The sequence below is a fragment of the Danio rerio genome, chromosome 22, assembly GCF_052040795.2.
Source record: "Danio rerio strain M-AB ecotype USA chromosome 22, GRCz13ab, whole genome shotgun sequence".
In the NCBI taxonomy this organism is placed as follows: domain Eukaryota; kingdom Metazoa; phylum Chordata; class Actinopteri; order Cypriniformes; family Danionidae; genus Danio; species Danio rerio.
The window spans coordinates 12277295-12303542 of record NC_141042.1 but is presented as its reverse complement, the minus strand read 5'-3'; the positions used below and the strand labels follow the sequence as shown (position 1 = coordinate 12303542).

The 26248-nt window shown below is 36.7% G+C and overlaps 1 protein-coding gene across 3 annotated transcripts in view; it reads left to right on the top strand.

Moving 5' to 3' along the window:
• The window catches only part of krt222 (keratin 222), a 34022-nt gene extending 10089 nt beyond the window's left edge, over window positions 1–23933 (top strand). For 2 of the 3 annotated variants that reach the window (XM_087302057.1, XM_087302056.1), the window contains exons 2-10: window positions 6505–6709; window positions 12020–12102; window positions 14730–14883; window positions 16549–16797; window positions 18318–18422; window positions 20425–20645; window positions 20879–21060; window positions 21210–21312; window positions 21477–23031. In XM_087302057.1, the coding sequence (XP_087158183.1) occupies window positions 6512–6709; window positions 12020–12102; window positions 14730–14883; window positions 16549–16797; window positions 18318–18422; window positions 20425–20645; window positions 20879–21060; window positions 21210–21312; window positions 21477–21690 (1509 nt within the window). In that variant the 5' untranslated portion in view covers window positions 6505–6511 and the 3' untranslated portion in view covers window positions 21691–23031. 3 annotated transcript variants of the gene reach the window in all.
• The last annotated feature ends 2315 nt before the right edge of the window (window positions 23934–26248 follow it).

The following is a 26248-nucleotide window of genomic DNA, read 5'->3' as shown; positions in this document are numbered from 1 at the left end:
TGAACAAAATCCTGCCAAAATGAAGCTAGTTTTTAGGTTGTTTAGGCCAGGGGTGCTCAAACTCAGTCCTGGAGGGTCGTTGTCCTGCATTGTTTAGCTCCAATTTCCTTCAATACACCTGCCTGGAAGTTTCAAATATACCTAAAAAGAGCTTGATCAGCTGGTTGAGGTGTGTCTGATTGAGGTTGGAACTAAACTTTGCTGAACACCAGCCCTTCAGGACCGAGTTTGGGCACCCCTGGTCAAAGCAGTTCCAAACAACTCACCAAAGCAAACTCCTTACAATCATTGATCTATCATTTATCTGTGACAATTATGAAATCAGTGGGTGTGTCTTGGAACTCTGCCTTCTTTCGTGTGCTTCGTATCCACGTATTCAGACAAGAGAAAAACATGCAGCACAACAACACTAAGTTAGCAACATAAATAAACGGGAGGGTTGAACAGTAGATCTGGTACAGATGTATCAGCACCTGTATTATCACTCAAAGACATCAGACGATAAGCACAACCGCATTGTGTCACATCTGATAAAGTTCTAAACATGGTTCCATTCAGTGTCTGTTTGCTTTATGTGAAAGTGGTATTCACTCTCAGCTATCCACTTGAGCGGTGTAACACATTTATAACCCCACCTACTGCAGCACAGGGGTGTAGAAAAGTTCAAAAACAGTATACTGTCATTCAGCATTTTGAATTTTGTTTTGCTCCCAAACGAAGAATGAAAAAGATCGTCATTTAAAGTATATTGGGGCCTTGACATGTCTAACTTCATGGTATTTAAAACCAGGTAAAAAGTGCCTTGGTTTTCCCAGATTGAACCCTCTTTTACCTTCAGAGCTGCTTTAATTCTTTGTGGTATTGATGTAACAATGTCAAACAGTTACTACAGATTTGTTGGCTGAACATCCATGATGTGAATCACCAGTTTGACCTGATCCAAAAAGTTGCTCTACTTGCTTAAGATCTGGGGGTGTATTACAGAAAGTTTCACATGTTAGGTCTGAACTTAAGATATTGTATGTGGTATCACTTTATTTTGATGGTCCCTATTTCACATTTTGTTGACCAAGTTACATTGCAACTAGGGGTGACCTGTTCAGGTTTGTTTGCCCTTGAGTCATTTGATTTGAAATATCTACCGATACCGAAACCCGATCCAATACTTCTATAATACATAAAAAAAGAATAAAGAAGAGCGAAGCAATAGATCCAGGATGTTCCTTATTTTTTATTTAATTCACCTTTTTTTAACTTTCAACTTTTCTGTTAACAAACAGAGCACTTCTGTGAGGTAGCTTGAATAATCAAGTAATAAATAAAATCAATTCTTCATTTTGGACTTTAGTGCAACAGTAAATATACTGTAAACAGCACCTCAACTTAAAATACCCGGCAGGCAATCCCAAGTTTACATATGTCATAGTTTGCTATGGCAATGTTGTCATCATCAACTTTATAATACCTGCAGACCATAGACATACTCACACTTTCTGCTTTAAGCTGCTTCAGTGTTTCACTTAGCAGGTATTTAACCAATAGTGTCTTTGCAATATACAGTGCATCTGGAAAGTAGTGATAGCGCTTCACTTGTTCCACATTTTTTATGCTACAGCCTTATTCCAAAAAAGATTAAATTCATTTATTCCCTTAAAACTCCACACACAATACCCCATAATGACAATGTGAAAAAGAGTTTTTGAAATTGTTGCAAATTTATTAAAAATAAAACACCTGAAAAATCACCTGACATAAGTATTCCCAGCCTTTGCTCAATACTTAGTTGATGCACCTTTGGCAGCAATTATAACCTCCGGTCTTTTAGAATATGATGCCACAAGCTTGGCACACCTGTCTTTGGGAATGTTTGCCCATTCCTCTTTGCAGTATCTCTCAAGATCTATCAGGTTGGATGGGAAGCGATGGTGTACAGCCATTTTCATATCTCTCCAGAGATGTTCAATAGGATTTAGGTCTGGGCTCTGGCTGGGCCACTCAAGGACATATTTAACTGACTATAAGAGACTTTGCAAGTACAAGTCAAAATGCACCAACCCTAACCCCAAGCTTAAAATTAGTTGCCATATAGTTGCGATGTAACTTAAACTAAACTAAACTTGTTAAAGGGACCATCAGAATACAGTGATGCCAAATACTTTAAACTAGATTTTTTGCATTAAATTTGGAATATTTGCAAAATTGTATTACAAAAGCAAATCTTAACTTCAAAATTTCTACTTCTACTTCTTCTCCCTGTTCTTTATCCTCTATTATGTCTTGTTTTTCTTCACATTTGCTTCAGTATTTGGTGTGTTTGTGTCAGAGATGCTCTTCATCTCTCAGGTTAGGCCTCATTTGTAACAAATGTTTGGTTGAGATACTATCACCTTTCAGCTGAATCACCCAATCCTTGTTTTCTGACCTCTGGATTTAACAAGGCATTTGTTCCCACAGAACTTTACCCCTCACTGGATATTTTTACCTTTTTTCTGACCAATTTTTGTAAACCACATTGTGTGTGAAAATCCCAGTAGATCTTATCCTGAGCTAACGCTACACCAAACATGGTCACTATGCTAGCAGGATGTCCATGTCCAAGTCCATGTTTTAGTGGTGTGAACTTGTTATTAGATATCACCATTTAGTGATGTTCTGGGAAAACCGAAAGTGTGTTGAGCGTCAATCACAACTGCTTTTATTTGCTAGTTTTTTTTCCAAAATTTTCCATTTAAAATGTAAGTAATTCCTAAAATATAAATTTTGCACCAACAACCAAGCCATGATCAAAGTTACTTAAATATCATTTCTTCTCCCCGTTCTAATGCTGCGGTCGCACTAGAGTTTGAGCGTGCAAAATTCTGTTGTACAGTGCTGCGAAAAGAGGCAGGATAAAACAAGATGATTAGACATTAAAAAAAGCAAGCGATTGGTCCATGATTTAAATTTCTGTCCAGAGAGGTCATGTTTTGATATTCGATTGGTCTCACTTAATCATATGATGTGATTTCGCAGGTCAGAGTTCACCAAACTTGAACTTTTCAACGCAGCCAACTGCGAAACTTGTCAAATAAGCTTGCATTTCCAGTCTGACTCATTCGCATGAGTATGAATGGAAGTTTAAGGGAAGAAAAGTGCAGTGTGACCGCTGATAAATTGTGAATTATTATGTATAACTTTATATTTGTTCATTGTCAAAGATGTTGTTTATGGTAACTGTAATTATATGATTTGGAAAATGTCAAACTTCCTTCAGTGTTCTTTAATTTTGTAACAATCCTTCTGTTTAGTTCATTCCCAGAACGTTTGGGCATCACCGTCATCTGTAAATAAAATACACTAGTTTTTTCCACTGAAAAATGCCTTAGAATAACATTGAAATGAATTGCTATAACTTGCTTGGGGAATCTTGGATGTAAACAAAATGCATGTTGGATGTATAAAACATCCTAGCATACATTTCTAAGGAAACAAAAGCAAACTTCAAGAGATTTTGTTTGTGTTAGCTGTAAAAAATGCTAAATTTTTTCAGGTGTTTTTCTTAAAATTCTGTAAAATGTAAAAAAAAAAAAAATGTCATAAAAATGTAACATTTTTAATTATTAGGATAAAGATTAAAACTTTAGCTTCTTCTGTTTCAAATGTTATATGACAATTAATGCTGACTACTAAAATAAGTTAGAGAAAACTAAAAATGCAAGCATCCATCTGCATTGTCAGTAAATAGAATGTACCAGATTTTCACTGAAAAACTTCTAGAATAACATTGCAATAAAATGCTATAATTTGCTCAGGGAATGTTGGATGTAGACTAAATTTATTTTGGAAGTATAAAACATCTTAGCATTTATTTCTAAAGAAAAACAAAAACAAATTTCCATGAGGTTATGTTTGTAATAACCAGAAAATGCCACTTTTTAAAATAGTATTTCTTAAAATTCAGAAAAATATTCTGTGTTCATATGTTTTTAGACTAAAAAAACAATTTGTATTGGACTTTTAAATGATACAGATTGAAGCTTCAGGTTCTTTTGTTAAAAATTATATATGACACTTGATACTGACTGCTAAAATAAGTTGGAAAAAACTAAAAATGCAAGCATCTTTGGCATCTGCATTGTCAGTAAATAGAATTTTCACTGAAAAACTTCTAGAATAACATTGAAATAAAATGCTGTAATTTGTTCAGTGAATGTTGAATATAGACCAAAATTATTTTGGAAGTATGAAACATCATAGCATTTATTTGTAAAAAAAATAAATAAATAAATAAAAAAAAATAAAAAATGAGGTTTTGTTTGGAATAACTAGAAAATGCCTTTTTTTTTTTTTTAAATAAATCGTTTTTCTGAAAAAATTTCTGTGTGCTCATACCAAACAATATTTTAGATTGGACGCTTAAATGATACAGATTGAAGTTTAGGTTGTCCTGTTTAAAATGATATGACACTTGAGGCTGACTGCTAAAATAAAAATAAAACTGCTTTTTAAAATATAATAATATAGGCCCATAAGGTTTCCACAAAATAGCTCAGGCTCAAATCTTTGTTAAATGTGACGGGTTTTTTTCTACTGAAGTGTTACTCAATTTGGTCCCCACTGTGCATTAAAGGTTTCAATATTCTGACATACTCAAATCAGCTTATGATCAGGAGTTTCTGCTAGTGAGGTTTAACATATCTTTTAGGCAGTATACAATGCTCATGGACCCTAGACACCAACTCAGACTCAGATAATGTGACCCTAGACAGCAAACCCAGTCATAAAATGTCATTTTTTTTTTTTTTGGAAATTGAGATTTATATGTCATCAGAAGTGTACGAATAAGCTTTCTATTAATGTATGATTTGTTGGGATGGGGCAGTATTTGGCTGAGATACAACTATTGGAAATCTAGGGGTTCAAAAAATGTAAATATTAAGGCGTTTTTGTAGTATGAAGTATGATAATTGTGAATATTCTGAATGGATTTGTACAATATTTACAGTATAAATGTGTTTTTATACAGTATTTTAGGAGATGTTTATTATGAAATACTATCAATTTAGCATACAATTTTAAATGCTCTTTAGCTGTATGCATAGTACACAACAATGTATTGTCAATTTTTGGATTCAGTAACTGAGAACATTATCGCTCAGAACTCAGATGCTGTCTGTTAAAATAAGTTCGAGAAAACTAAAAATGCAAGCATCTTGGGCATCTACATTGTCAGTAAATAGAATGTACCAGTTTGTCACTGAAAACTTCTAGAATAACATTGAAATAAAGTGCTCATGGAATGTTTTTATGTAGACTAAATTTATTTTGGAAGTTGCTATAAAACATTATAGCATTTATTTCTAAAAAATAAAAAAACTTCACGAGGTTTTATTTGTAATAACTAGAAAATCCCACTTTTTAAAAATCGTTTTTCTTAAAATTCTGAAAATTTTTCGGTGTTCATATGTTTTTAGACTAAAAAAATATTTTAGATTAGACTTTAAAATGATACAGATTGAAGCTTCAGGTTGTCCTGTTTAAAATGATATATGACACTTAAGGCTGACTGCTAAAAAAAAAAAAACCTGCTTTTTGAAAAAACGAATAATAATATAGGCCCATTAGGTGCCCACAAAATAGCTCTAGGTCATTAAAGGGTTAAAAAAACAGTTAAATAAGTGTACCTAAAAAAGTGGAAAAGAGACAGAACAAATATATCATGTAGTTTTTTATCTTTATGACATTGGAATTGTACAGGCCGCTTCAAGTGCATAGTAATTCTTGACCTTCTACTCTTTTTACTAATTTCTGAAGTATTTACAGTGTTTACATATTGCAGATAGCAGACATTCCCATTCACTCAAAGGCTGCTGACTTCTGTTCTAACATAAGTGTTAAAAATACCCAAAATGCTTTGACTAATCCGCACAGCTTTAGTGAAACACTTGAGCTGTAAGGCAGTTTGTATTTTGTAAGTATGCCCCGAAGCTTCACAACATGCCTTGACATCTCTGTACCCGAAAACAAGTTCAGCTAGACAGAAAAGAAAACTATTAGTTCAAAGATCTGAGGCTTTATCAAAAGCTGGAATCTAATACACTCTTATGCACACAGCCTGCGGTGATACAAACAAACGACACGCAATAAGCCGGCGCAAACAAAAACACGCATGCAGCTGTAAAGCACAAATAGACTTTGCCCTGTGCGGTGTGTGTTTATGTGCGAATTGTGCCTATAATCCAGGATCAGTGAGAACAAAAGCACCAGCAAAACTCGTGACACATATAGTGGCCTCTTGCTTTTCACCTCCGCATGAGGCCAGTGGGACCCTGGCGGGCCCCTCGCTTCTGTTTTACAGTTCCTGTACCTGTCCCAAACCTCCCAATGGGTTTGGGAAAGGTCCCAACCCTGTCCGTAGGAGCCACGTCGACGGTCTTAATCAAGCAAAATATTTGCTTGGTAAACATCCTATCTTCTTAGGTGTGTCAAGTCGTGCTTAGAAACATTTGGTTTTATCCTGTGCAGGGGCCCAATGGACGAATCGGAAGAGCCAAAAGTGGCCCTAAGGGGCTTGAACGAAAGGCTGAAGGGGTTTCTGGATCATGTGAACCAGTTGGAAAAGGCGAATCTCGAGCTGGAGGAGCTGATTGGCGAATGGGGAATCAGGAATTTGGCTCCACCGCGGGATTGGAGCGACAAGGAGGCGCTGGCACAGGAACTTCGAGCTCAGGTGGGTTGATGACGTTCGCATTCATTATCTGTATGTTATCTTTACGTTACCTGTTTGATTTCCTCAGGCGCTATCACAATGTGGTCCGGAAACACCCCTTAGGCTGGCTTCAGGGTAATTAGTCTAATTAAAATGGGTTTTTTTCTACTGAAGTGTTACTCAATTTGGCCCACATTGTGCATTTTAGGTGTCAGTATTTTGACATACTCAAATCAGCATATTATCAGGAGTTTCTACTAATGAGATTTAACATTTCTTTTCGGGAATATACAATACTTGTGGCCCCTAGACGCCCATTCAGGCTTAAATCTTTGTTAAATGTGACGGGTTTTTTTCTACTAAAGTGTTACACAATTTGCTCCCCACTGTGCATTTTAGGTTTCAGTATTTTGACATACTCAAATCAGCTTATGATCTGGAGTTTCTGCTAGTGAAATTTAACATATCTTTTGGGCAATATACAATGCTCATGGACCCTAGACACCAATTCAGGCTTTGACAATGTGGCCCTAGACAGCAAACCCAGTCATAAAATGTCATTTTTTTTAGAAATTGAGATTTATATGTCATCAGAAATGTATGAATAAGCTCTCTATTGATGTAGGATTTGTTGGGATGGGGCAGTATTTGGCTGAGATACAATTATTGGAAATCTAGGGGTTCAAAAAATGTAAATATTAAGACGTTTTTGTAGTATGAAGTATGATAATTGTAAATATTCTGAATGGATTTGTACAATTTTTACAGCATAAATGTGTTTTTATACCGTATTTTAGGAGATGTTTATTATAAAATACTTTTATTTTAGCATACAATTTTGAATGCTCTTTTGCTGTATGCATAGTACACAGCAATGTATTGTCAACTCAATTTTCTGCATTCAGTAACTCAGAATATTGCCACACAGAACTACCCACAGTGGATATTTTCTCTTTTTCTGACCTCTCTCTTTAAACCCTAGAGTTGGTTGTGCATGAAAATCCCAGTATACCAGCAGTTTCTGAAATACTCAGAATACTCTAAATACTCTGGCACCAACAAACATGCCCCATTCAAAGTCACCTAAATCACCTGTCTTCCCCATTCTTATGCTCGGTTTGAACTGCAGCAGATCGTCTTGAACAGGGCTGCATCCGAAACCGCATACTTCCATACTATGTAGTATGCTAAAATCAGTATGCGAGTCGAGCAGTATGTCCGAATTCATAGAATTTGAAAATCAGTATGTGAGAAGTACATGGATGACTTACTACTTCCGGCAAGATTCTGAAGTCCATATCCCATACCCGCTGATAGTGCCTATGATGCCCCATGAGAAAATTTATGAATGGGAGTGAAGCCACGCAACTGATGCAGGTAGGTCACACGACCATGACAAAATGGCAGATGTAGTATGTCTGAAGTCCATTCATACTTTGTACATTCATATTGTGTAAAATGTACTTTTCAAACGGCCTAGTAGTATGTTTAAATTCAAATGCAGTACCTACTTAGTAGTAGGCGGTTTCGGACGCAGCCCATGTCTACATGCATAACTGCATTGAGTTGCTGCCATGTGCTTGGCTGATTAGAAATTTGCAATAACGAGCAGTTGGACAGGTGTACCTAATAAAGTGGCCAGTGAGTGTATATAGTATGCATACCACACAACATGCAATGTTTATAAATTCCACAATAAGTATATGTTTGTTAATAAATATATTAATATTATTTTCCAGTATGTACTACAGTATTCATACTATTGATGAAGTATGCAGTAATTACGTAAACAATGTTCTGTATAAAGTGAATAATTAGTATCTGTATCACATACTGTATTTAAATTGTTTTTATACAAATTTTTATACTCTTACAGTACATATTTGCACAGTATATTGCACTGGGCAGTATTTAATTACAGAGTATGGTACTAAATATCCTGCGGGAATTTCCTCATAATCCCATATTCATATTTAACATCAGTGTAACATAAAAAAGGTTCAAATATTTATCTTTGCATACTATTTTTAGAACAACTTTACAAGCATTATGTCATAGAGAACATGCTGGCACTCAGTTTCGAGTCTAAAACCAAAACACAATACGTTGGTGTGAGCTTTTGTGACTAGCAGTTTGCGTTAGCATTATCTGTACAAACACATGAGCATTCGTTATTAGCCTTGCTAATACAATATATCCCTGCAAAATTCATTATATGTGAATGTGACTTTCAGTGACAATGACAATGATTAACCATATATTATGCTGTCACAATGGCTGATGAATCATCAAAATGGCAGCCGGCCAAGCAAAATGTGCTACGCTAATGTTTAGCGCTTTGTGAGAAACGCAACCCTACACTCACCTTTAGAAAGCTGTTCTGTTTGATACGCACTTTTTTGATTTATTGCATCTCTGTAACATATTAAACCGTTTCAATGGTTATTTAGCATTGCAAGTTTTTGTATAAATTGTCTAATGAAAAAAGGAATTATGGGTAATATTGTATGTTTAATGTGCTAAATTGTAGGATAGAAAAACGTAAACAGGTTCTGTTTGAACTCTTCATATTACAGATAAGGCCATATAAAAAAACACAAAATATGCACAGTATACATACTATATTCTGCTCAAATAGTATGTGTAGTATGCTAATAATTTATTTCAAACGTTTAAACACAGCAGAGGAATTTAAATCAGTCATATGTTTTCCTTCTATATTTACTGTGTATACTTAACACTAAAAACATGTTAAATATGGCATACTAGCATATTATCCATACTATGTTTTGCTGTATACAGTACATACAGTTAACTGCAACTTAAAATAACTGCATGACATTCTGTTGTGTAGACAAATGATTTCTTCATTGTTCTTATTATAGCATACTACTATTTTTGTTGTATATATATGTTAAGAATGACTTACTACCATACTACATAGTATTCAAGATTATGCTGTTTTGCATACCTACCCCTACTTTTTTAGTATATGGCACCTGAGTTTAGTATATGGCACCTTATATTACACTGTCCAGCATTACATATTAAAATTACACATTCTACTTATATATTATAGATTAATTACATGTTCATTGTGGCATACTACTTTTGTACATTATCTATTGGGTACAATATGGACACAGTAATTAATCCATTATATTATATTTTTAAGGATTAGAATATGTTTAGAATGCTAAACTAATGCTCTACCACTACACAAATATGATTTTCGAAGGTATGTAGTTTTAGTGGACATGTTTATTATTGTTTTGATCCTGATTGGCTGATGGTGTGCTATTTTTTTCATGTAGACACACAGCTGAAGTAGTTCCAGCCACATTTTGACTAGTTCCAAACCACTACACTGATTGATTTCTGTTATTTCACAGCCTACAACAGTCAGAAATCACATCAAAACCAACTTAAAAAGGAGATGCGTAAGAGACTAATCCTACACTTGGAGCAGCTTGTGGACAAAAACCTGACAAATGTATTGAAATACAACATCTGAACAGTGTCTTCAGGTGTGATAACCATAAAAGTCTTGTCCCCCATTCAAGTTTTAGTAACAACAAATAATAATTTGTCTTCTTGTTGATCATTTGGTATCAGAAGTGGTTTATATGAGAGGCAAAGGCCTCTAGATTACTCTTATTTTACCAAAATAAACATGATCATGCCTTGATTTTAAATTATTTTATTAAGACAGTAAGCTCTGACTTTGCTTAGACAATCTTGTCACTTAACAAAAATAATGTACAGTATAGAATATAAATTCATTGTGCAGTGGAAAAAGGGTTAATATTGTGTGACTCCCATGAGCTTGGAGGACTGCATCCATACATCTCTGCAATGACTCCAATAACTTACTCATAAAGTCATCTGGAATGACAATGAAAGCGTTCTTGCAGGACTCCCTGATTTCAGGATTCTTTTGATTCAGCTTTATTGCCTCCTCCTTCATCTTACCCCAGACATGCTCAATAATGTTCATGTCTGGTAACTGGGCTGGCCAATCCTGGAGCACCTTCTTTGCTTTGAGGAACTTTGATGTGGAGGCTGAAGTATGAGGAGCGCTATCCTGCTGAAGAATTTGCCCCCTTCTGTGGTTTGTGATGTAATGGGCAGCAGAAATGTCTTCATACCTGAGACTCTTGATGTTGCCATCCACTCTGCAGATCTCTCACACACCCCCATACTGAATGTAACCCCAAACCATGATTTTTCCTTCACCAAACTTGACTGATTCCTGTCAGAATCTTGAGTCCACGCTGGTCCCAGTAGGTCCTCTGCAGTATTTGATGATTGGGATGCAGTTCAACAGATGATTCATTGAAAAAATCGACCTTCTGCCACTTTCCCAAATGATCAACTAGAAGCAAGTTATTGTTTGTTGCTCTTACAACTGGGATTGACGACAATACTTTTATCAGGTAGTGTAGTATAAGCAGACACAGGTCCATTGAATTATAAGAGGAAAAAAAACGCAGACCGAAGGTGTAACAGCTACTTAGCATAATGGCAAAAGTGTGCTTATTTTCTAAGAATTTTACATCCTGTCGTCAATTATTCCTTACATACTAGTATTTTTACAGTTGTCAAGCCACTCTCTGTGAGACAGACTGGTATTTTAACTGATTACCAGAGGGCTGTTAACCAGACGCTCAACGCCTGTGTTTCCTTAAGCCAGTGGCCATTTCGGCCTTGCAAAATCCTTTTAGTACCTTAAGGCCGGCTTTCAAATCTATCTTGATCTTTAGCTCTAACATAATAATAAGACACTTAATGACTTGCAAAAATGCAGGTAACACCATCTAAAACAGACTTTGTTGTCTTCTGTGATTGATGGCTAACTATTTTATGTGCTCTGGGGAAAAAAATCAATCAATCCTTCAAGATAGGATCACAGCATTGAGCAATGTGCTTAACAAACTTCAAGTCGAAAAGAAGCCTTGGCAGCATTCAAGTTTTCACAACTTCCTCTATTGGTGGTATTTTGGATAAACTGACTCTGTCAATCAGTTGGCAGCCAGAAAAACCACAAGTTGATGCACACCTAAATACACCCTGATCTTTCACGCTGAGAATCCAGAAATGATTTTACTTTCCCATGATTAGATGGGTGTTGACAAGCATTTATCATCATTGAGCCTTTTTTTTTTTCTTCAAATTTATCATAATTCTGATCAAATTGCTCGAGAGGGTAATTTCTACCCACGGGCAATTATGATGTCTTATTTTCTCCTAATTCTTCTCATTATGTTCTTCATCTTGATTACACGCGTCTTCTCTCTCCTAGTGCTCCTTTTATCTGTTTTGTTTTGGCAGATTAGAATCATCCTAATGGAAAACGCAGAGCTTTTGATACAGTCTGATGCAGTCAAACTGAAGGCAGCACATTTAAAAAACAGGTTAGTAGCATTCACCGAGCAAATGTGTTTGACTAAATGCAACAGGTGATAGAAATTTGCATACTGTACACAGCAGTCACTGCATTCCACACGTGCCAGTGGAATATTTCACATCATGAAGTATTTTGTTTGAACTCATTATCGCCCTCTTGTGGTGAGAAACAGCAAACGCTAATCCAATGAATGAGTATGAACTAGGCCAAATAAAAAAAACAAAAACAAATTGAGACACATAATCTCCTGTTACATAAGATGAAACGTTCTGAGATATCATTAGTGTAGCTTTCATTAAAAGTACAGACCTGGTATGATTATTAGTTTAAATTACAGTAGAAGTACACTGTGTTTTACTTTATAAATCAGGGTTAAATACACACCGTTGACTACTACAAAATATAATTACTACTCATTTCAGATAGAAAAAAAATGTGTTGATATATTTCAAAGCGTTTCTGTCAACACTGTTTTGGGCATGTTTTTACAAACTGAATCTGGAATCCAAATTATTTTCTGTGGGAACCGGTAGAACTGAAGCTGTATATCATTTAGATAATTCCTTTAAGACAAATTGTGTTTTGCGAAATGCCAATTCAATGGCTAAATTTAATAGACCCTTTTCACGTTTCCAGGTTTGGTCACACTTTATTTTAATGGTCCGTTTGTCGAATTTAAGTTACATTGCATCTACATGGCAACTAATTCTCATTAGATTATAAGTAGACTGTTAGGTTGTGGTTAGGGTTAGTGTAAGTTGACATGCACTTGCAAAGTTTCTTATAGTCAGTTAAATGTCTGTTGAAGGAGCAGTATCAGCAGATATTAAGCAGACAGTAATACTCAATACTAATACTCAAATCGACCATCAAAAAAAGTGTTACCCCAGGTTTTTCAGCAGCTGCAATTTGGGTAAACTTAGAGCACAGTGAATGGGAGAGTTCCACAAATATATACTTGTTGTGTTTCAGTTTGGTCACATAACAAAACATAAAAAAGAGACAGCATGACAGCAGCTAGAAGGAAACAAACATGTCAGATTTACTGTCCCACCCACACTGCATTAGTAACACCTCGCATGTTGTGTAATTTGGCTCACAGATAGATTACAGTCTGAACATGAACTACAGCAAATTTGGAGTCTCTTGCATGACCTCTGTTCCAATTTGTATCATATATTTAGTGTTTACCCTCTTTATACCGTATTTTGTGAAAACTTGATTTTTCATCATGAAATTTAAAAAAAAAATTAAATTAGTTCTACTTTTTCCAGCTGTGGTGGCAGGCCTTTTACACAGATCTTTCAAGTACCTATAGTAGTCTTCGAGCGCAGTATTACAATCTAGAGCCTATTTATGTAATTTTGCACATGAGCAGCATATTTGAGAGCACGCGGTAAGTTTTGTGCACGAACAGAGGAAATCGGCGCTGGAGCAAAGAGATTCTCATGCCCGTATTACTTACAGTAAATGCAATCTCGACTTGTAATACTGCATTTACAACATTTGTCACAAAATAACTCCATATAGATCCGGATTAAATTCGGGTGTTAATGCCTTTAGCCTTTATTATTCATTGAGCTAATGTTAGCAAAATCTTATTAGACATGGCTCTATTGGGCAACCACACCACACAAAAGACAGCTATATCCAAAAAGTCACAGGGTTACATATATTTTAACATTATCATTTTGTTATCTGGTCATTTATGTAACAAGTAGCATGATTAAGCATTTACATGCAGAACAAAATACCTTTATCTAGTCTTCTTGGAGTGAGTTTCTTAGCGTTACTACATTGTGTTTGCTGGCCTCAAGCAACTTGCAGCCCTGTCAGGCACTCTTGTCAGTCAGCCAGTCAGCATCTACAACCTTTAAGGGTAAACAAATAAAGCACAGCACAATCGTAACTGCGATTACAGAAGTTTGCTCGATTATAATTCACTTACCTTTTAATACGTTTTGGTGCGACTATAATCTGCAATTAAAAAAAACAGCAACGACTGAATGCTTTGAATTAGAAACTGTAATGTAGCCTTGGTGAGAATGAACTTTGGTGTGGCTCCCTGCCATGGCAGAATGAATGTTGGGGAAACAATGTATGGATCTATACAATGACGATCTTACCAAATCAGACACAAGGCTACTGATCAACAACACTTTAGCATGTTCACACCAACTTTGTGTTACAAAATTTGTGTTACGACAACTACAACCTAAGGTTACCTGCATATTTTTGGCACAGTGCCACCTAGTGGTCAGGATGTGGATATTTTAGCTTTTACTGTTGAAGATTTAGAGAAATAAAAAACACAAAAACGATTTCCTTAAATCTATAGCAGCAAAGTGAGTCACATGATACCCAGTTGTCCAATGTCAGCCATTTTTGACATTGTTCTTTTTAGTTTTGTCGTAAAATGCTATACTTAACAAACACACTGGCTTGTTGTTAATAAAACCACTGTCTATCTTTGGCTTTATGCCCTGGAGATTTTCAAGGAGGGCCAAAACTTGTAATGAATCAAACTATATATATTTTTGGCTTTTGTCATGAGAATCTTGATGGATTACTTGGACCATGTTGAGCACATCGATGGTAATTATGTTATAAAGTCCAAACAATTGTCATTTATAGGTGTGAAACCGAGGAGAATCTGCGTCTCCTACAAGAGCAGGATGTGTTACAGCTGAAGACCAAGAAGAACGAGGTTGAAACAACCAACAGGCTTCTGGAAAAGCAGATCCTTGAAACTGAACATGAGTTGCAGCAAACCATTGAGGAACATGAGGTGGTGACTCAGTCTGTTTGAATGTCAGTTAGCGATTTTGTCTAATTGTGTGTCACAATGCATTTTACGCTCTGTCAGTGACACAAAGCACTGAATGATTGAACTTCAACGTCTGTCTTTAGTAAAAGTACTTATCAATGTTCTCTAATGTCTAAATGCCAGGTTGTGGTTAGCCTCAAGGAAAGAGAGAGTGTGCGTAGGGAAAGGTGGAGTGAAAAGTACACAGACTTCACTTATTGCAGTTCAAATCTAAAACTAATTTGACAATATCTATATTGATTATAAGCTTTAAAGTGATCAATGCACATAATATTGATACTAAAATGACATAAAAACACTCAAAAATCCCATATTTACACCATAAAAAGGAATATACACCAAAGATGTACTGAGAAAAAGGACTGTTTGATTGAATGATTTCATTTCCAAGTAGCAACTGTTTCAATAAGCTTTAATGTGACCAGAGTGCTGAATTTTGTTGTAAAGCCAAACCCCAACAAACGAAAATATAGTAGCAACACCAGAAGTTGAAGCGAGATACAGGACTTCAAATTTAATTGAATTTTAATTGACCTGATATTGATTCCCAAACAAAAAAATATGTTAAGCTTAACTGTAACCCCTCTGTATTTGGTAATCTGCTTTAAGTTAGACTTAATCAGTTACAGTCATCCCCATAGACTTCATTACCATCTGGGTCACGGCACCAACATAATCCCTACAGTTTTACTCCTTCCACTTCAAGCAAGATTCAAATATACAGTTTTCAACATAAGAGGCATTAAAAAGGATGCTAAATACTGTTGGTTTACTTGCACAGCTCCTATCTACTGCTAGGCCTACATTGCACTCCACCAAAAACATTTCACACCTGTTAAAAACATGTTCCCCCCACACAGTGCGTAATTTGGAAATTACGAGGTCCCGGAAGAGATCGGGGTAATGGATCTGGCATGTTACCATAGGAGGGAAAGGTGTCGCGAATGAAATCGAAGAGCGAGGGGTGGGGGAGGGATGTGTCACGGACGAAAGTAAGGAGGGTTGGGGAGTTGCGGAAGAAGGTGGGGTGATGCAAGAGTACTTGCGAGGACAGGGGCCGGTAAAATGAGGTGCCGGATACAGCTTGTTCCAGCACAAGTTAAGCCCTGCTTATGTAGAATGTAGTAAGTACATAAAAAGTTGATATGAATTCAAAGTTTTCAAATATTTGTTATTAGTTTTCATCCTGTGTGTTGTAGTTGTTTAAGCTAAAAAAAAAAAAAAAAAAAAACGTAACCAATGATCTGTCTTTAAATAAAATTACCTCGCAGTGTAAATACACTCATAGGGATTTATTGTTTGGTTTTAATATTTGCAACAAATATTTGGTTTCGGTGTGAACAGAGCAACATGTATATTAAAACTTCTTCAGTATTACAAAATAAAAACATCTATCCTGTTTGTATAGCCTTACCCTGTCTGGATGGATCAAATAATCAAAAGCAGGTAAATATAGGCTAATATGTTTGGATGATATAAGAATGGCCTGTTTGGGAAGAATATAGTATGCTTGCCTTAGATTGAAAGGAAGAAGGACATTTAGATTCCTCATGTGAGGAGCTCTTTAAATCCTCTTCTTCCTCCCTCTGGTTTTACACCCCCTCTCTCTCCCTCGTTGGCTGACAGAGAGAGCTGGATCAGCACCAGCAGCGAACAGCAGAGGAGTGTGATAGAGTGCTAGCGCAGGTTGCTGCAGGAGAGGATGGCAGAGGAATGGATCTCTCCCGGACCAGCACCCAGTGCGACCACTCCAGCCCAGCCCAGAGCAGCCCTGACTCAGCCACACCACCAACTCAAGCCTCAGGCTCCGGCCCAGCTCCACAGAGAAGGCCTCGAAAGGATGCAGTCAGTCCCACAGTTGTGTTTCCGCCACAGGTACGAATATCCAGCCTCTCTCTATTCATACTCTCTATGGTCTGTTGGCCAGGGCACTGCAGAGCGGAGTGTGTGTGTGCGTGTGTATGTGCGAGGGAGTGAAAAGACTGCTAAGCATCCATTATTATTCAAAACATAATCAAGAATGTCAGTCCCATTGAGGATATCCATCGCCTTTTTTTTCGCTCTCATCAGTAGGTAATGATTTATTTGTCTCCCTGTGTGTTCGAGTAGAATTTATGCCCTCGCACAAAAGCATGGGCCATTTGCCTTGTAGATCTCCTTGAAAAACAACAACACACTGCAGCCGTTTTTACAAAAATGTACAGTAGTATGTTGGTACCTTGCTAAATTGATGGTATTTATGCAGTCTATAGTATTTGGTAGGTGTCTAAAAACTCCAATGAACAAAAAACAAGGTTTTACACTGCAAAAATACTTTTCCTATTTAGATTTTTTGTCTTGTTTCAAGTCCAAATATCTAAAAATCCTTAAATCTAAGAGCATTTTTTAGACAAGCAAAACATATTGTCTTGTTTTGAGAAATAATATGGTAATATTAAGTGAGCTTTTCCTTAAAACAAGCAAAAAAATCTGCCAATGGGGTAAGCAAAATATTCTTGTTCTTCCTTTTGACATTTGATTATTTTGCTTACCCCATTGGCAGATTATTTTGCTTGTTTTAAGGAAAAGCTCACTTAATATTAGCATATTATTTCTCAAGACAAGGCTATATGTTTTGCTTGTCTAAAAAAAGTCTTCTTGATTAAAGAATTTTTAGATATTTGGACTCGAAACAAGACAAAAAAATCAAAGTAAGAAAAGCATTTTTTGCAGTGTACATGGTACCATGTTCAAAAAACAAGGTTTTACCATATGTGACGTATGTCCCAAAACATAAGGTATTTTCATTGAACATTATATCTTAACCAATTACGACAATACCACTGTACAATAGTCAAAAATAGGGTATTAACATATCTAGAAGTATTTCAGGACAATGGCAATATGTCCAAAAACTCGGTATTATCCCATTAATCCTATATTTTATCCCATTTTGTGAGGCTCATTTTGAAGTTAAATTTGATTATACGCTGCTTTAAGATCAAGTACATTAGAAGAAATGAGGGCAGTGTTCAATTTCTGTGGAACTGTGCAGTTGTTCTTATCAGATGCAGACTGAACTGATTCCTAGACTGTGATATACATCAGCGCAGACTACAAGAGCATCATTTCAGTTTTCTATAATGTGAGCTATCATGTTTCCAGTGCTCGCTGATGTCCCTTTTTGCATGTAGTTGTATATTGAGACATAAATCATAGATAATTAAAACAATAAGCTACCAAGGTTATGCTTTACAGTCATTTTGCTATGAGTAATAGGTGTCCTCAGGCATGTGTGATGAAGCCTCCGTAAACCTTAGTAAGCAATATAAAACAAGCTCAAAAGTGCATCAGGTTTATTGTATTCTGCGGTGTTTTTATGTATACGGAATTTACGTGGTGGTTTTTGTGTGTAGGTGAAAGCAAGTGATGGGGCCCTGAAGGAGGCACGAGCCGAGCTCGCCGAGGCCCGAAAGCGATGGCACCGTCTACAAGTGGAGATAGAATCGCTACATGCCTTGGTGTGTTTAACTCCCAAACGCATGCCCACAGACACACCCGGACACGCACACTCCCATTCAGGAACATGTAGACACACCTAAACACAAACTCTTATGAACCTATTGTACCTTAATGCATGACACATAAATTATAACATCACTTACTGCAATACTGAACGTTGTGGCAGAACAAGCCAGATCTGAATCCAGCACCTCCGGAATTGGTTTGAACCTTTGTTTTAGTGGACCAGACAATTTGTTTGCAGTAAAGATTAAGTGTTAAACGACATAAACTCTTCACCCAGAGAGAACAGATGCCAGGTTAGTGGTTGTCAAATATTATCGGTATTTTCAAACCAAGTACCGTTCATTGCCTAAGCGTATTTTGGCTAGTTACCTGAAGGTTGAGGGTTGCAACCCCAGAGACCAAAGCTCATTGCAGGCCCCATGTTATACAATTTAAACACTTGGAATCTAGGCTAACCCATATCCTTCCCCTTTCGTAGAATCACATTTTATCATTGTTATAGTTCAGGGGTTTTCAAAGTGTGAGGCGCGCCTCCCCTGGGGGGCGCCAGAGCATGTCAGGGGAGGCGCGGGAAAAAATATTATATAATAAAAATATAATTATTAAGTTTAATTATTATATGTATTTTTTATTATATTTAAACGTTTTAATTAAACAAAGCTAAAAAATTATACGCCAAAAATAAGAAAATCTTTTTTACCCAGAAGGCCATAGCTGTGAATTCGCTTCTGTTTGGCAAGCCCGCCAATACAGGTATATGCCTGCTAATACAATGGATCGGTTTCTGAGACCCCGCGATTCAAAGCCTTCAAGTTCAGGGCTTAAACCCAAAAGACGACGATATGATGATCAGTATTTGAGTTTAGGATTTACGTGGACAGGACCAGCTGATAAACCACGACCTTTGTGTGTGGTTTGTCAAGAAATTTTGGCTAATGACAACATGAGACCCGCTAAACTTCGACTGTTTTGACTGGGATGGACAGTTCTAGGATCTGTTCTATTCATATTGAACAATCATCCTAGTTTTAAAAACGTTATATTAAAATACTTGTTATTACTCTGTAAATAATTGCATTTTCATGCAAATGATGATAAAAGTGAGTTAAGAGTCTGACAGCTGTCTGTGTCTTTATATATACTGTATATATATATATATATATATATATATATATATATATATATATATATATATATATATTTGTGTGTGTGTGTGTGTGCGTGCGTGCGTGCGTGTTTGGGAGGAGGGGGGCGCCAATGGATAAGTTGTGTCAAAAGGGAGGCCCACTGTCTTAGACTTTGAAAAACCCTGTTATAGTTCAACTGTTGAAAACTGTACTTGGATTTCTGCAATGTCATTGAACAAGTGTCTTTGCTTTATATTTATTTTCAGTTTCTGGAATATCATTAATTTGAACCCTTTTGCCATTGGGCCAATGAACGAATCTATAAGAACATTCTGGGGAGTTGACCGTGATAATTCATAAGGCATTAGCACTGTACCTTTGAGAAATGGGCCAAATTGCAGGTTGCACTAGGGCAAGGGGGTGTTCAACCTTGGTCCCGAAGGGCCTCGATCCTGTAGTGTTGCTTTAGCTTGTCTCAACACACCTACCTGGTCATTTCGAGTCAGCTTAGTAATCCCTTCATTAGCTGGTGCAGGTGTGTTTAAATGGGATTAGAACTCCAGGACAGAGCTTGCACACCCCTGCTCTAGGGGATTGTCCATGTTAAACATGGCATTACAGGCTATGAAAAGGGAAGAGAACAGACACCACTAAAAGGATTTACCTTAAATGGAAGATGCTTAACCCTGCAATCTTTGAGTCACTTTCCACCATTTGAGACCATTGCATTCCACCAACCTTAAAGATCCATTAAACCAGATGTCCTACAGTGTGTAAAGGTTGCAAGGAATGCTGGAGCCCATACTAGTATCTTGGGCTGTAAGTTGAGATATTGGCAGTAAATAGGAATTGTTTATTTTCCTCACAGGAAAGGAGTCTGCAAAGCTCCTTACGCCACACTCAGCTCCAGTACTCTGTGCAACTCCGTGATCTGTCCCGGTCTGTGAAAGGTTTGGAGTCTGAGCTTGAAACTGTGCGGGATGGCCTGGAAGTCCAGAAAGAGAGTCACAACCAGCTCCTCAACACCAAGATGAGGCTGGAGAAAGAGATCGCTACCTATAGGAAACTCCTTGAACACGAGGAGGGCAGGTAGAGGAGGGATAGACTGAGTCAGGCGTATTCGTTTATGCAATAAAACCGTTAACACTTGTTTAAACTTGCAAGTCATTTATGCAACAGCTAAGTAATAAACTGGAATTTTGACACGGTTTTTGGCATTGTGCCCTTGATATTACAATCTACCTGATATGTTTTTAAATTTCCAAGGAAGTGTAGCATGGTTTTCAATAAACCCTGTTTCTTCTTTAACTCCTGAACTGCAGGTTTCTGAACTCTGATGGTCGGTCAGTACAGCTGAAGCCCTGGAAAGGGTCAGATCCTGCTCCAGAGCAGAACGGCCTACCCAATGGATGTGATGAGGGCATCGCTGATCCGTTCTTCACGGAGAAAACTCCAAAAAGAAGCCCATCCCTTCAGCGTCAGCGCAGTCTTGTCATCCTGACAGGTGAGGATGATGTAAAACACCTTAAAATAAAACCGCAGTGCACCTTGTTTGGACTTTCCACAGTAATTCTCAACAACTCTTTCCCTATACAACTCCCAGCACTTTGAGCTACTGTGCAAGTCTGCGTTTTGTTTGTGTTTCTCACCCAGAACCAGTCAGAAACAAAGATGGGGACATCTGTACTGTGAAGACTCAGGAGTATCTGGAAGGAAATGTAGTGAGGGAGAGTGCGGAGGGTCACGGAAACGTGGAGTGAGTTTGCATAGACTTATTTTTAAGCATCTCACACTTGGCATGCTTGACCTTGCATGTGGCTTTACAAGCACTAAAATTATGGCAGAGCTTGTAGGTCATTTTTTTATTCTTCAATTTGTTAATGGAAACCTATCTTATGCTTTGCATTCTGTTTGCTATAGGACAGAGAAGATAGACAAGGTCATCAGGCAATGGGAAGGGTCATTCTTTAAAGGAAATCCCAAGCTGAGGAAGAAGTCCGTGTCTCTGCGTTTTGACCTTCACATGGCAGTGGCGGACGAGGGCTGCAGCCAGATAAAACAGGACAGTCTCCCAAATGTGGAGGTCCGTCTTGTCATGAGACGGTCTCGCAGCATACCCACCTTCGCGCAGTGATGTCACAATGCTAGTACATCACATTTGTGACTTCACCATGCTACTACTACATCCCAACTGTGACCTCACAATGCTACTGCATCACAATTAAGTAGTGGTGACCTTGTCTCAATGTCTCAGTGACTAAGGAAAGTCAATCACTTTAGTGACGTGCCATTTGAGAGGAAAAAAATTTCAATAATCAGCATTCGAAAGCCCAAATTACTCTTATGATTGTAATGAACTCACTGCTACTTCTTTATCAGAAATATCAAAAGGCGTTTAATTAATTTTTGAATTGACTTAATTTTATTCAAACTTTGGTCTTTGGAATTTAATGGAGAGTACGTATGTCTTGCGGTGTTTAAAATTTCGTAAATTGTGGCTCTAGAGTGTATTGCTTTCGGTGGACGCTCTACTGTCATTATTTTTGATTATTACCATATATTACGTTACTGAGAAATCTAGAATAACTAGCCTATTGGTTTGTGAAAATGTGTTCAATTATAAACTTATCTCGTGGAATCTTGAGTCTCAAGGTGAACAACAGGTCAATGTGGATACAGACAAGATTTCACATGCAGCGCAGAGTAACAAAAGACGCCTTTCTGCGTTTGACGAATGCTGCTGGAACTAATTTTACACTCCAGCGAATGCAAAGGGGGTATCATGTTCTGGTTCCGCAGAAAACTGTAGTGGGAACCAAAACAAAATACTGCAGGGTTTGCAAGAGCAGCAAAACCCAGCAGCCAAAACAAAAGATTTATGGTGACACCGATGTACTGTTTTCACAATATTGCCTGCACTGACGTTTACAAAACGAGTAGCAGTAAAAGTCGTCAGTCTATCACTGCGAAGCGAATGAAATGCTAAAAGTAAATAAACTGTTCTCGATGAACTTCTAAACTTAAAATTACACTCACCTCTAAAGGTTACGTATGACGGATGCATATAGTTTACGACTCATTTAAAATGCAAATACTGTGTCTTCCAATCTGAAATTATGCAGGATTGTTGGGAAAACTTGAAATGATCATCACTTCAGCAACCAAAAAAATTGTTTCTCATCTGCATATGTTGATCATTTAATCTGATTTATTTACATACTCATTATGTTCTACCTCTGATGGTTGTTGTGTTGTAAATATACGGGGTTCTTCCTGATGCAACAAATGGAAATGGATACATATATTTAAAGTTATATTGAATCTTAATAAATGTATATCTCTGAAATATGGATGATTTCACCTCATTTTCAGCTCAAAGGAATTGGTTTATCATCTAAATGTCATTTACAAAAGGTATTCATGCTTCATCTCCTTCTTAAGTGATTGTGACTTTAATAAATGTGAAGAGAAATTACATTGTTTGCATTGGTAAAATGTCCACTTCATACATACTTTAGAGCAGAGGTGCCCAAAGTAGGGCCCCGGGGGACCAAAGTTGGCCCATGGTAACCTTTGGTTTGGCCCGCCATCCCATCTGAAAAGAGAGGGGAAATGATTGGGAGTTGATTTAGGCGAATGCCTTTGACAGAGAACGTCATTTCCAATTTAATGTAACCTTTTGTTTCTTTGTTTATTTAAGGAGCTACAAAAAGCTTACTAAAATGAAATGTTTCATTTAAATTTTGTAAATCATTCATTTATTAATTTTCTTTTCGGCTTAGTGAGTCCCTTTATTAATCTGGGGTTGCCACAGTGGAATGAACCTTTTAAAATGTAAATTCTGTCACTTGACAGATAGAGGACAATGCACAAGACATCGGCAAGCAAATCAAGGCAATGGCAGGAGCAGCTTGACTATTGTATTCAGCATGGAACTCCGTTGTGTTACTAATGGGATTGTTTCTGTTTGTTTCTATAAGAAGTTCATTATAAAATGTTAAAAAATTATACTACATCATTATATAATATGTTTTAAAGCAACGTTTTCTAGTTGTTTTTAAATTACATGCAAATAAATTAGGAAATTACCCTTGGCAACGTTAATGTAATACGGTTTGGAATATTTAACTTCAGCCCACTGCCCTTAATCAAGTTTGGTTTTTGGCCCTTCATAAGAAAATGTTTGGGCACCCCTGCTTTAGAGGATTGGAATCACAGCGCTTTCTGCTAACCTTTCACTGCATTCATTACATTGCTTTTTTTTGTGGAGCAGAACCGGTTTGTTTTTAATCTGTATTATATCCATAGCTGTGCTCTGCTGAGTGATTTGGCTTAAACACTGTATGACAGGTGCTAATAAAGCTATTATTCTTTCCAGATGAGCTACTTATGTTATGAGCAAAGCTGTCCAAAGACACTTCATTATGTAGACCAGAGTGCCTGGAAAACTAGCACACAACACGGACGCCCCAGTTAAGCCTGGAATAGATTGTAGTGGCACAAAAATGACAAATTAAAGGTAATTCTTTAGGTTTCATTCAGGTAATGGTGTACAAAAATAAAATTGCTGCACAACCCTAATAATAAACCACAGGTTTTACTACAGATACAAAAAAGTGTATTTTATTTAAAGCATAATAACCACAAAATAATTGTGGTTTTGCATCTCAAACCATAGTTTAACTATGGTATATGTAGTAAAATGGTGGTTATACAAATGGCCATGTGCCAAAATGTAGTTTTACTACACTTTTACTATAATTAAGAATTATACAGCATAGCATACTAGAATCATTTTATTTGAGATTTAGTTTTAGAAAAATGTTGATAAATGCAAGTCTGAGGATTGACAGAGCAGTGATGTACAACATAAGTGCTAACAATGTATTGAGAAAGCTAGCAAGATTTTTATATGACAGTGTTTCATTCTCATTATCTTCCCATGTAGTATGAACTTACAGTAGTAGCCTAATGTATAAAGTTACAGGCTAATGGTTAGCATGTAGGCAAATAAGGTTACAAAACTAGACTAGCCTACTTAATTCATTAGAACTCGACCTTATCAACACATTTTTAACTTACACAAATGAATTACACTTATTAATAATTAACAACAGTTAATACACACAACCGTAACGTATTACTGTCATGTTATATATTTTGCACTTCCGAGGAAATATAAATACTAATGTTGTGGAAGGATATTAAGAGAAGAATAATGTTGCCCTCTGGTGGTCATTTATCGACAGTTTGGAACGCTTCAGATATGAAATTTGATGCTGAACGTTGTTTTTTTTTAGGTAGCTATATTACACTATCCACAGTATTTTACTTTCAAATTAGCCTACTTAATTTATCAGACGCTTTTATTTAAATTGAATCGCATATTTCATTTTAGTCAAATTATGGTAGGCTATTTTTTTTTATAAATGATCTCTGAAAATAATTCTTCTTCCTCGCGAAAAATCTTTGGTTTTACTAAAAGTAAATTGGGCAAATCATAGTAACAACAAATGAGCCATAGCGGCTTTTGATGTAAAACTGCGTATTAATCCTTAACTTACATAATTTTCTTATGTTTTTACGTACAATTTTGGAACAAGGAATGAATTACAGCACTTACATTGAGAAGAGATGTCTATAGCCCTATTTTTTCGTCAGTTCCAGTGCGGTACCACACAGTCCCTGTTGAAAAAAAAAACAGCTTAAACCAGCTAAAAAGGTGATTGGCTGGTTTTAGCTGCGGTTGACCAGGCTGGTTTTAGAGGGGTTTTGGCGACTTCAAGGCTGATTTCCAGCCATTTCTTTGAAAATGACCAGCTAAAAACAGCCTGACCAGCCTGGTTTAAGCTGGACATAGCTGGTTTTAGCTGGGCTCCCAGCCTCTTTAGGCTGGTCAAGCTGGTTTTAGCTGGTCATCCCCCAGCCTGACCAGCTAAGACCAGCCTAATGGCTGGAAACCAGCCTGAAAGTCGCCAAAACCCCTCTAAAACCAGCCTGGTTGTCAAGCTAACACCAGCCTAAGCTGGTTTAAGCTGTGTTTTTCAGTAGGGGTGGCATTATGGGATATAAAATATACAACTGGCCTCACATTTTAGAATCTCAAAGAATGCAGATTTTTGTCTATTATTAAGAATATTAACTCATTTAATAATATTATGTATTTTCTCTATAAGTTAGCTAATTTAGCATGTCGTTCTGTTATCATGACAATTTTTTAATTTTTAGTTTTTACCTTTACGGTGCAAAATGTATACCATTTGTTTACCTACAGTTTTACCACAGATACCAAGGTTATATATATATATATATATATATATATATATATATATATATATATATATATATATATATATATATATATATATATATATATATATAGTGGTGTGAAAAAGTGTTTTTCCCTTACTGATTCCTATTGTTAGCATGTTTGTCACACTTTGAGAACAATGAAACAAATTTAAATATTAGTGAAAGATAACACAAGTGAACACATCATGCAACACATTACATGAAGGTTTTTATTATTAAGGGGAAAACAAAATCCAAAACTACATAGCTCCGGTTTCCCCCACAAGGCCAAAGCTTGCGCTAAACAGTAGGTGAATTGGGTAAGCTAAATTGTCCGTAGTGTATGTGTGTGAATGGAAGTGTATGGGTGTTTCCCAGTGATGGGTTGCAGCTGGAAAGGC